The following is a 12,884-nucleotide window of genomic DNA, read 5'->3' as shown; positions in this document are numbered from 1 at the left end:
TGATGGCAGCAGGATTTTTTTTCTTTACAGAGAATCTCTTATAATTAGTTTCACAGGTTTATTCCACCAAAAAGGTTAAATTGGTATATTTTATATTTAATGTTAATAGTTAAATTTTTAGCCTGAGCTAAATTAAAACTCCAGAAAACTTTTTGTTGCAGCTGCAGAATAACTTTAGTTTCTGTCTAAACGTCCTGCATTAAAAACACAGATGCTGATTCAATAAATTCAGATATTTGAATTGATGAACAAAACTTTTCAATTTTAGTCAGAATATTTTATCAATATTGTTATTGATCAAGTGTTACTTTGAAACTGATCACAACTGTTTTTGAATCTTCAAAGTTGTATAATCAAAATACACGCATGTAATTTACTTTTTCTACATTTATACCTTAATGATAAAAGTTGCCTCTTAAACCGATTACTCATTTTCTTTAAGTGCTGAATGTCGCTAAAAAGCTTCAAACCCAGAATTATAAATAATTATAATAATTCTGGTTTTCCTGATACATCAGACATTTGTCTGCCTGAATTAAATTTTTTGCACAATCCTCCCTGAGGGTTCAGATTATTTACGGATTTTAAATTTCAATCCGTTCCACATGTAGTTCACACTTCCACCACTAGGTTGCATATAAAGGTCCAGTTTACGTTAAAGTCCAGTTTTGTTCTGAGCCGTTTATGGATCAGAAGATACAGCAAACATATTTATCTTAACATATTTATCTTGAATACATATTCAACATGTCAAATATAAAAAATAAACTCATAATTTGTGGTTTGACAGATTTTCTTCCACTTTGCTTCTCCTTCAATGTGTTTCCAATTAGACCTGAGAGAAGAAAAACTCCTTAAGTTCATGACTAATTGGATCTGAAAGTGTGAGCCGTCTGCTAAATATCCAGCAGGAAGCTCCACCCAAAGCAAACCATTAAAACCATTAAACCCATTACTCCCATTAAACTGCTGGTTTCCAGTTTCTTCTGGGTTTCTTCTCATTGTTGCTGCTTATAGAGCAGAACTGAGACAAATATTATTCTGGACTTTAGTTTTGTCACATTAAACAACAAACTCCAATGTTACAAACGTTTCTGGAGTAAAATTAGATCCTTAAAAATCTGAAAAGTGTGGCATGATGTAAACATAAATTGTTTCCATATTTTTACACCTTAGATGTGACAAATATTCTTTTAGTGAGAATAAAATTTAAATAAAAGCCAAATTTAAAAAGCAACAATTAACTGAATATCCACAGCCTGAAATTAAAACTTTTACTTTAGTGACTTGATTGAACCGAATCTGCTCTCGTCTTCGTGTCTAACAATCATTTTTTCCTGACATCTGGTTATTTTTCATCTCATCAAAGCGAGTTAGTATTTTTAAAATCAGTTCTGTGTAACTTTGACTGTAATTTATGTCAATTAATGACAGATTTTAATGCAATTAATTGCTTTTTATTTTACAGCTACTCATTTCTGATGCGCTCATAAATCTAACATCAGTGATTTAAAGCTGCTTCTCGGGTTTGTTCTGCTGGAGAACGATCTGATGGGTCTGGAAAAGACCAGGATGTTCAGGTTGTGCTAAAAGCAGTTAGCTTATCAGTGAAGCTAGCATCTTGATGCTAACCACATAGCAGCAGCACAGACGCTACGCTAATGTTAGCGTCTACAGGCCACATGTCTGAAGAAGCTCCTGAAACTGGAGACCTGAACTTCACTCCCGTCTGACGGTTGAAGAATCTAAATAACAGTAAATATTTTTGTTTTTTAGCTAAAATGTTTAGTAACTTGGCAGCAAAAATGGCTTTTGAATTGAAAATGAGATTGTTTGATTAAACTGATTAATTACAGTGAACTCAAAACATGGCCGCCGATCCTCAGTTACCTACCTGCAGCAGGAAGGAGGCGTCAACCAGCTGCTGCTTCACCAGAATCCATGTCGTCGTTTCACTTTCTGACGTTTAAAATCCAGACGGATTCTGGAGCAGCTTCCTCAGAGGATCCACCGGTACCGCTCAAACCCGAGTCCGGTTCTGATGGGATGTGATCATATTTACACGTTAACTTTTATCTAAACCAGGGAGTCCAAAGGGTGGTCCAGGGGCCAAAGGTGGTCCATGAAATCTCTTAGTTCGGCCTCCGACCAAAAGTAAAAACCTGGACAACAAACTGAAAACTGACGTCCCGATAAAGGAAGGAAACAGTTTGAAACCCTTTTTATACTGTGGATATTTAATGATTTAAAGATTTTATAAAGATGTTATTGATGAAATTATAAATCACAGTAAACTCACCTTTAGGACTTTTAGGTCCACACTAAGAAAACGTGTTAAAAATAAAAACAGAATAAAGTTGAAATATAAGAAAGTGTTGATGACTGACCTCATGCTACGACTTTATTCTTGAAATGTAATTTTTTCTTACTGTGATTTTAAAACTGCGTCATGTTTGTATTTTTAATGTGTTTTGTCGTTGTTCCCCCAGATTGATGTTAAATATTGTAAATCTGAGTATTAATGTTGTTTTAAAGCCTTTGCTGAGTGACGATCAGCAGTCGGAGCAGATCTGCAGCATCCAGCTCCATGTGAGCTCAGACTTTTCTTCCTTTGTGTTTTTTCTTCCTCGTCCGTCAGCAGCTCCTCGGTTTGTTTTCCTTCTAGCTGCTGCTAATTAAAACTATCACTGCTGTAATCTCATTACATGAAACCCGATCCGGCTCGTCAGAGCCTGGAGGAAAACGTCCTGAAACGGGTCGGTGTGACGGTTTGTTTGGGCTGCGGGTCCAGATCCGGTTCTCACAGGGAAAAAGCGGCCATGATGGATGAACCGACCCGCCGGCCGTGTTTGTTCTGGGGATTTTTCTGGAATCCTCGCAGGAATAATCTGCAGATTGAGACGGGAAAGACGGAGGGAAGGAGGCGCCGCGGCGAAGAACGACTGGGATTAAATGAGCTTTAAACCGCAGAAATAAAAACATCAGTAAACGATTCATTTGGTCATCAATAACGATTAACATTAGTAAATAACATTTACTTGAAGATTAATATCTCCTTTTCCATCCTGGTCATTTTTTAATGCACATTAAGTTTTATTTATTTTTAACTAATTTTTGCTGCGTTGATATAAATTCCTGGCTCAGATTTTTTTTCAGTTTTTATTTTTTTAGACTTTCATACATTTTTAAAACAAAAAAAAATAAAATCCCTTCTGAATTTTTTGTACCATTAATTTAAAATGCAGCTTAAATGAATCTGTTTTCATGTCATGAAAATCACTGAATTTCCATATAAACATATGAAATATTGAACAAGATAAAACAAATAATTCTCATTTGTAAATGTAAAATATAAATTATATTTCTGTTTTCTTACAAACCTCCAGATTTTAATCCTTAAAACTGGCATTAAAGAGTTAAAATCAAGGTTTTTATAGTTTTTAAATAAATGTACAGATGGTGTTCATTTTAACGATAATTTTATTATAAGCTTTAAAACATCTTTGTGTCCAAGTTACATCTTCATTGGAACAGAAAGCATGAAAAATAAAAATGTAAACTAAATAAATGCCTCACTGTTTTCTGTGTTTTTAAATAAATAAACGTTGAAAAATTTTTCATTTTCAGGGTAAAAATGGCAAAAAATGTAAACTTAAAATATAACAAATATTACTTGTAATCTAGAAAACAGCTTTTTTGCATCCAAGAGACTCAAATGAAAATATTTTAAATGGAAATTATAATAAAACAGTTTGGGGGAATTAGTTTGTCATCTTTTTAACTTCTGTTTTTAACATTTATGAAACTGGGAAATTTCAACATAAACATTTTATTTTTGCTTTTTTCTGTGGATCTGGTCATTTAGGCTCAGAAACTCTTTATGGTGAAAATGTAAATAAAATAAAACAAGGAAAAAATCAGAAAGTTACAGATCAGAATCAAAAGGATGTCAGTTTTATTTCCAGCGGATCAAAGTCATTTTGATTTATGATGTTTGTTAAAAAACAAAACCAGAAGAGAGAAACTCATGCAGAGATCCGACCAACGGCAGGAAGCAGAACCTGAACTCAGCCTGGATCTTTGGTTCGTATTAAACATGGAAAGTTTTAGAAATCACAGATCAAACTGACTTCAGATCCTCTGGATCCAAACAGGAAGTGGATCTGATGCATCATATAAAACCTGTACACATCCAGCATCGGCTCAGTCTGCGCCGTGAAAACAGAGATGCTTCACTCAGGAGGGAGGCGTTCCTCAGGGCTCAGAGTCCGGATTTAAATCAGCCGGGTTCTGAAGAGGGAACCGCTCCAGTGGGCGGATCCAGTAGAACCAACATTTTATTAAAACGCTGAGTCGTCTCCCTCATTTCAGTCTTTTATTCTGAAATGCCCAGAACCTGTCAGTGACGTCGATGATGAGTCGCCATGTCGTCAGCCCCCTCCTCAGTGAAACATCCCTCTGTGCTGATTTTCGGTGTTTCTTTGGATCGGAGCCGATTTAAAGCTTTTTAACTCTCAGGCACGACGACTGTCTGAATACAAACCGGATCTTCATCATTATTTACACGTCTGAGGCTTCGGTGCATCAAATAAACTCTTTGAGAGAAGAAGGAAGGAGAGTTTAAAACATTCAGAGTCGAGTTTCCTTCAGAGGTTTAGAAAACAGGAAACAGGAAGTAGAAACGTCTGAATGTGAAGATGATTGAAGTCATGCTTCATATTAACTCTGGGATCATTTCTATAAGAAATCCCTCTGTACATCTATCAACATTACAGCTGCAAATATTAACTTAACGTTCCAAAATAAAAAGTGCTTGCAGCACGATATGAGCAGGAAGATAAATAGAATGTTTTTCTCTTTCTGGTTCTGCAGTCGCTGCTGTGGGTTTGGGCCGTAAACGGGTCGGTGAGCCTCTCTGTCCGTCACCTGGAGGTGAAGCTGCAGGAAGACAATCAGTCAGAAGGTTTTCTTTGGAACAAAGCATGGTGGTTTTCCCAGACGTCTCCAGTAAATATCCGTGTCCAGAACGCTCCGACGCTCCGATCTTTGGTTTGGTGGTTTTCACTCCGTTTCTCTGAACCCAGATCTGTTTCTGCACGAGTCCGGCAGCAGAACCAGAGCAGAGGATCGGCTGATTTCTGCCGCGATTTTAGATTTCTGTAAACGGGATGAACGTCGGTGGAGTCCGGGAACGCCGCAGCGGGAAGAGAGGAGGGCAGACGTCTGGACGGGTCAGACTCTGAGGTGTGGACGGATGGATGGACGGTGAGGCGGCGGCCAGCCGGAGGTCAGAGGTTAATCCACCTCGATGGACTCGCTGCTCTCGTTGACCGGTTTGCACTCGTTGGGGAGTCGCTGGTGGCGGCTGAGCTGCGTCGCCTGCGTGAAGCTGCGGTCGCAGCGCTCACACCTGATGGACAAACCGACACAAAGAGGAACGACAGCAAAACTTTAACTCTCAAACTTCTTATTAAATCAGATTTTAAATTGGAAACAGCAGCAATAAGAATCACTGATATAAAACTAAACAAGCTAATAAAATCATTTAGAAGAGCAGAAATAAAACATTCAGCTTTAATTAATTAATCAGCATTAATGACTCTGCTGATCCAGACTCACTTTGGACCAATCAGAGCCTCTTTATGCTTCCAGGTCAGAAAAAAAAAACTGGCCAGAAAAAATGGACAGAAAACTATTTAAATATAAATCTGACAAAGTCTGAAGGAAAATGTTAAAAATACGTCCAGAAAGTCTGGAAACGACTGATAAACAGAACCGGATTATTGGTTGTCATGTAAACAGAGATAAAGCTGCAATGAATATAATCAACTCAATTTAAAATACTTTATTTATCTAAAGAAAAATTAAAAGTAACTCATATCATCCAAACATTATCAGAGAGTCGTTATGGATGGAAGAATCTCCTGTAGCAGTCTGTATCGCAACGAATCGTGAGAAGCCTCTGACTGACGGCTGTTAGCATGCTAACAGCTGGATATCCAGCTGTTAGCATGCTAACAGCTGGATAGACGACCAAGCGCTGCTGATCTCCTCCTTATGGTCTGTTTGGCCGCACGGTTAGAGATGTTGGGAACCGATGGATAAAGAAACGGGTTGAACTTCGTCAGCATCCAGAACCAAAAGTGATTCAACTCAAAAGATCAAAACATCATGAACAAAACGATCAAATGAGAACCAACAGAGCTGCTGCTCTGTTGGTTCAGATGCCGTCATCAAAACATCTCCAATGTTCACATGATGTCTGACAGCCAAAACTGGTGCTAGCTTAATACACCTTATAAAGACGTATTCTTCTGAATCTCAGAGCAGCAGATGCTAACACCGGACACTAATGACATTACCCCAAAGGTTAAAGGTCACAGAGTGATGGAAGAACAGATGAGAAAGAGAAGACAGGCAGATGTCACACCTGATGTCGTCATCACAGGATTTCCTAGGATCCTGCAGCCGAGCAAAATCTGAAACCTGCAAAAATCTGAAAATGTGAAGCTTTGACTGGAAATAAAAGGTTAAAACATTAAGAAGTTTGTTTATAAGGAGGGTCTGCTAAACTGCAGAGATACAACCTTTAGTTTTGCTAACACATGCAAACACACACACACACACACGCACACACACACACACACACACACACACACACACACACACACACACACACACACCTCCAGGTTAACTCTAACGTCCAGCGACAGAACAAAGTGTGTGTGAGGCCCAGCGGAGCAGCAACTGTAATTGTTGCCCTGATCTTCGCAACCTGACCGACAAATTACACTCACACTCCACCTGTCAATAATCTATCTAGTGGGCCGTGGAGGGCATTCCCGTCTCACACACTTTAACACACTCTGACACACACACACACACTTGCAGATAAATCCCGGCCTGATAAGGCAGCATCACTGTCACTTCCAATAGCAGCAGAGAAGAGAAGGAGCTTTTAGTCTGAGCTGGAGGGGCGGCGGGAGCATTTAAATGGATATCAAGGTGTGTGTGTGTGTGTGTGTGTGTGTGTGTGTGTGTGTGGAGGTTCAAAGAGAACGCTGAGCAGAAATATTGGACCTAACGGGGCAGAAACAGGACTAACATGCTGTTAGATGGACAGGAGGAAGAGGAGGAGGAGGTGATGAAGAGCAGAGCTCAGCTTCAGGGACAATCCTCCAAAAATCCTCAAATGTTTGATTCATGTGTTTCAGTCCGAGTTACTGCTTAGAAACATCCAACCGTCCGTCCGTCTGTCCACCAGGAGGCCTGCAGTGAGTTCACACCAGCAAATCGCTCTGCAGACTAAAACTGGACTTTATTTCTTTGTTTGTTGCAGTTTCCCTTCACATTGGGTTTTTTCAAACAGACTATGACAAAGCCAGGTGGGTGACAATCTTTGCTCCCATTGGACAGGAATGATGTGGGCGGGTCCAAACACAGAACCATGGAGGAACCAAACATGGAGGAACCAAACATGGAGGAACCAAACATGGAGGAACAAACATGGAGGAACCAAACATGGAGGAAACAAGCATGGAGGAACCAAACATGGAGGAACCAAACATGGAGGAACCAAACATGGAGGAACAAACATGGAGGAAACAAGCATGGAGGAAACAAACATGGAGGAACCAAACATGGAGGAACAAGCATGGAGGAAACAAACATGGAGGAACCAAACATGGAGGAAACAAGCATGGAGGAACAAACATGGAGGAACCAAACATGGAGGAAACAAACATGGAGGAACCAAACATGGAGGAACAAACATGGAGGAAACAAACATGGAGGAACCAAACATGGAGGAACAAACATGGAGGAACCAAACATGGAGGAACAAACATGGAGGAACCAAACATGGAGGAACAAACATGGAGGAACCAAACATGGAGGAACAAACATGGAGGAACCAAACATGGAGGAACCAAACATGGAGGAACCAAACATGGAGGAACAAACATGGAGGAACAAACATGGAGGAACCAAACATGGAGGAAACAAACATGGAGGAACCAAACATGGAGGAACCAAACATGGAGGAAACAAGCATGGAGGAAACAAACATGGAGGAACCAAACATGGAGGAACAAACATGGAGGAAACAAACATGGAGGAACCAAACATGGAGGAACAAACATGGAGGAACCAAACATGGAGGAACCAAACATGGAGGAACAAACATGGAGGAACCAAACATGGAGGAACCAAACATGGAGGAACCAAACATGGAGGAACAAACATGGAGGAACAAACATGGAGGAACAAACATGGAGGAACCAAACATGGAGGAACAAACATGGAGGTCCTGCTTGAACACTGAAGGCTCACATGCTGCTCAGCTACGGTGGCCTGTGAAGTCCAGAAAGATGCTGGTTTCATGTAGTTGGTTCAGATTGAGGCTCTTCTGTATTCACACCAGAACCGGACCGAGACCAGCTCAGAAATGGGTCTGGATGCGGTACTTTGAGTGGAGAAAAGGTCCAGACTCTGGACCAAAGGAGGGCAGTCCTGGTCCTGGAGGGCCGGAGTCCTGCAGCTCTTAGACGTCTCCCTGGTCCAACACACCTGGATCCAACAGCTGAATCTCCTCCTCAGTGCAGTCAGGTTCTGCTAACGACCTCATATTTGACTCAGGAGTATTGAAGTTGAGACACATCTAAAAATGGCAGGAGGCCTCCAGGCCTGGAGCTGCTCACTCCTGCTCTGGACCAAACGGGTGAACAAACCGTCAAGGATCGAGGTTTTCACTTCAGCTGTTTTCAGACATATTTCATAATATCAGTTCATCTGTTTATCACTTTCTCTGCCTGACAGGTTAAACTTCTGGACCGAGGTTCTTCTGGACCGAGGTTCTTCTGGACCGAGGTTCTTCTGGACCGAGGTTCTTCTGGACCGAGGTTCTTCTGGACCGAGGTTCTTCTGGACCGAGGTTCTTCTGGACCGAGGTTCTGTGCAGGACGTATCGACTACAGAGGATATTGTGTTGATGGCTATAAACAGCTGAACTGGTTAATTAAATAAAGTAGAACTGAGTTTAAACACACCTGGTTCTGATCTCTAATCATTTCTACCTTCGTCTCTAACTGAACTCGCCTTACGGTGTTTGCTGCTGCCGTTATTTGTCTGATTTTATCACCGTCTGTCGCTGCTGCTTTGATCCAGCAGGACGAACATGAAGTCGGTTCTGCAGAACAAAGCGGGTCTGAAAGCAGGCGGCTCGTCTGCAGCCCATCGACCGGCTGCTGCTGAGCAGCAGGGAAAAATAATGTTGAGAAGTTTGTCCTGACAACCTGACAGAGGAGCTTTAATCAGTTTCCCTTAAGGATCAGTGGAGTTTAAGATCTCCTCTTATCTTAATCTGCGCTGTGCAGCAGGTAGAAAATGAGACAAACCGCTTCCGATTGTGTTCGTTTACAGCCTGATGGAAACTGACCGCCTGCTGGGACAGACACAGGGGAGGATGAAGCCTCTGCAGCACAGGGAGAAATTCAGCTTTTACCCACAGAATCCATAGGACTCCCCAGACCTCTACCAAAACCCCACTGGTCCATTTAAATACCAATATGAATGAAAACCAGGCTATTGTTCTTGGTGTCGGTTCTGTTTCCTAACCTGGCAGCTAAGCTGCTGATTTGACTGAATCTGTTTAATGTGAGGAAATGAAACAGATGTTTAGGGACATAAAACCGTTTCATTGTCTTTGATCAATGTGTTGCTTTGTGGCGTCTCAGTCTGAATAGAGCAAGTATGTTGGGATACAGACTGTAGAAATCAGCGTCTCACTTCATGTCAGTTTTTATATCTCCAGGATCTGCTGACCATCTGGACTGGAGGCTGGTTCCCTGTTCAGTCCGCTTCAGTCCAATGAGTTCTTTTGTTGATGTGTGAACGCTAATCGGACTCTGGTCCGCCTCCAAACCTCGGTCTGGGTTCTGTTGAAGTGAACTCTGGTTCGGTTTCAATGCATATGTGAACACCAAGTGGACCAGAGACCTCTCCAAATGCAGGAAGTGGACTACAGCGCAGTGCATTCTGGGTAAATACAACCAAAACAAACGAGCTAGCTTAGCGCTACCAGGAGTTTTTTTTTAACCGAAGACTACAGAGAAATCCTACAGCAGCTAAAATCTGACGCCACTTCCTTTTATTTACATTTAGTGAAGAAGGAAGCTGCGCTCAGCGTCTTCACAGGGTTTTGTCGTTTCCTTCAGTGGATCTTGGTGCAGCGCCCCCACAGGCCAGGAGGGGAACAGGTTACTAAAAGGGTTTGGTTGGTTTGTGAAAGAGAACCACAGCAGCTGGAAAGTTCTTGTCCCAACTGAACCGAGCCTGCTGGACCATCAGACAGGAAAACATCTGTTAGTTGTGCTTTGCAGAAAGTGAAATGATCTGGTTGGAATCCAGATGCCGTTACTGAAACCATTTTATCCTGAAAAGATAGCTCAGGAAGAAACGCTTGTAAGAAATCAAACATCATGTTGAAGTGAATGAAAAAGGCAGAAGAACTCGTCTCCTCCAGTGGTACCTGTGGTTCCTCAGATCATTTTAAAGTCTGGAGCAGAAAGTCAGAACCAGCAGTCAGGATGTAAGAGCGTCTTCTCCGACCGCCTGCCTCCATCGCCTCGGCAGGAAGATAAAGTCGAGCGTTTTCCTCCTGACAAAGTGACAGTGGCAGCTTTAATCTGTCCGCTGCTCCGTCTGAAAGGCGATAACTCTCGGAGGCCATCGATCCAGTAAGGATTTGTGGCGACCGTCGGTGATTGTCTTTGTCCCGGCCGCGCCTACAGAGACTCTGAAGTGCTGATGAACAGGTTCGGCTCATTAGGAACGCTGATTTGCTTTCAGTCGCTCCACTTTTCACTCCCTGATCTTTTGTTCCTCCTCGAACTTCCTCAGACATTCATTTCATCCGTCGCCCTCATGCTCTTCACGTCGATGACAGAATGGCATCGCTAATTGCTTTTTAAGGATGTTAATTGTTTTCCTCAGATCCCCCTCTGCTCCAGTCTTTAATCCTGTTCTCTTTAACTCTTCTTCCTCTCATTCTGCCTACATGTCGACCTCTTTGTCCACCGGGGGAATCCTGGTCGCCATGATTGGATGGCAGCCGACAGCAGAGAGCTTCTCCTTCTAATCGTTTCCATCTTCAGTGAGAGGAAAATATGGAAATGAGGCAGATTAGGAAAGAAAAGATTGATTACAACGTGGCTATCAGCTGAGGTTCAGCTGCAGGTCTTCATGCTCAGTTCTGACTTTTGTTTTCTGAAATCTGATTTTTTTGCATGGACGTTCATCCTACTAGTTAAATGCGATGCAATCAGACTTCTGCCTGAACGACCCCAAAGCGACGTCACAGAACAATAAACAGAACGTAGAGTTTTTAATTCCCAGGTGAAACAACGGCTAAAACTAAAACATCTCAGCTGCTGTGGTCGATGTATACTAACGTACTTGTGGAGAATTAGTTTTCTCTGATATGCATCTTCATGCTCTTCATGTTTATAGTTGCAGAAATTCAGCGTTTTTGTGAGGAAATCCTGAATTTAAATGTTTGTCTTTTAATAAAGATCCAACCAAAGACAAACATCAGATGCTCCGTTTTTAACATATAATATGGTTTAGTGTGATGAAATAAATTTGCGTTCTGGACGCAGCCGCCTGTGGATGGATTTTAAAGTTATTCGGAGCCGACAGCATCGCCACCAGATCAGAACCAGACGAAGGAAGCTGAGAAGAGAGAACATTAAAAGTATCGGCCCTGAGTGGAGCGTCGACTGACTGGATGTGTTGTGACTGAGATGTGATGCGTTTCAACAGCTCCCACTACGTTTCCATAATTCTGAATTTCAGAAATAGATTTGCTCAAAGGAAATACGGCGAGCTTTTAAAAGTCACATTTTTCAATAAAAAGTTCCAGGTGGTTTTTCAGCCGTATCAAAATTTGTGTATTTCGCAAACTGCAATGCAAACTCTTTTATTCGCATCATGCCAGTTTGGATCTCTGATTTCCAGACATAAAACATTCAGGATGTTTTTCCTCCTGATGGTCCGGTAGGCTCGGTTCTACCGGAACCAGAACTCCACCATCTGCTCCACCTCCAGCTGCTGCGGTTCTTCCTTTCTGCTCGGAGTCAAACCAACCAAACCCTCTGAGCAACCTGTTCCCCTCCTGGCCTGTGGGGGCGCTGCACCAGGCACCGGGCAGGAAACGGCTTTAACAGAGAGCGAGGCGTGGAGCTGAGGTTTGGGCGGGGGGTACTCACTGTTACTTACTTGAACGGCTTCTCTCCGGTGTGCGTCCGGATGTGGTTGTTGAGGGTGGTGGCGCCGGCGAAGGCGCGGCCGCAGTATCCGCACTTAAAGGGCCGGTCGCTGGAGTGCGTCACCACGTGGTTCCTCAGCTCCGACGGCTGCGAGAAGGACTGGGAGCAGTGGCCACACTGGTACGGCCTGGAGGGGCGAGGAGACACTTTAGTCATTTTAAAACAAGCAGCAGTCATGAAGGTTTTCACAAACTAAACAGAACCGATTACAGAACCAGAACCTTCCTGGAATCAATCTGGGCTTCTTTGGTCTCTGAGGTTTTTCAATGTTTTGCTTAAATTCTTCTGTTTTTTTTTCTCTAATTTCTCATCTAATGCTTGTTTCTGGAAGCAAGTAATTCAATGTTTTCCTAAGAAAAACAAGGAAAACTTTGATCTGTTTGATAATTTTCTTTATTTCACAAGAAGTAAAAATGGTGAACTTCAAATAAATTTCCAACTATAGGCCATTTTCATGCTTCATATTTTCAATGGTTCACTGTTTTCTTATTGTATCATTTGTAAAAATTCTGTATCATTCATTTTCATTTCAACGTACTGATTACGCTGCAAAAATCA

At 41.9% G+C, this 12,884-nt stretch overlaps 1 protein-coding gene across 1 annotated transcript in view; it reads right to left on the bottom strand.

Moving 5' to 3' along the window:
* Positions 1–3,462: 3,462 nt before the first annotated feature.
* The window catches only part of prdm6 (PR domain containing 6), a 71,146-nt gene continuing 61,724 nt past the window's right edge, over positions 3,463–12,884 (bottom strand). The window contains exons 8-9 of the mRNA XM_014989099.2: positions 12,277–12,453; positions 3,463–5,410 (exon numbers count right to left, since the gene is read on the bottom strand). Coding sequence (XP_014844585.1) covers positions 5,296–5,410; positions 12,277–12,453 — 292 coding nt within the window. The 3' untranslated portion in view covers positions 3,463–5,295. The remainder of the gene's footprint in view (positions 5,411–12,276; positions 12,454–12,884) is intronic.

Source organism: Poecilia mexicana, unplaced genomic scaffold (assembly GCF_051168715.1).
Source record: "Poecilia mexicana isolate PSO_F unplaced genomic scaffold, ASM5116871v1 scaffold_9, whole genome shotgun sequence".
NCBI lineage: Eukaryota > Metazoa > Chordata > Actinopteri > Cyprinodontiformes > Poeciliidae > Poecilia > Poecilia mexicana.
The sequence above is the reverse complement of the archived record's forward strand: the minus strand, read 5'-3'. Positions and strand labels throughout refer to the sequence as shown.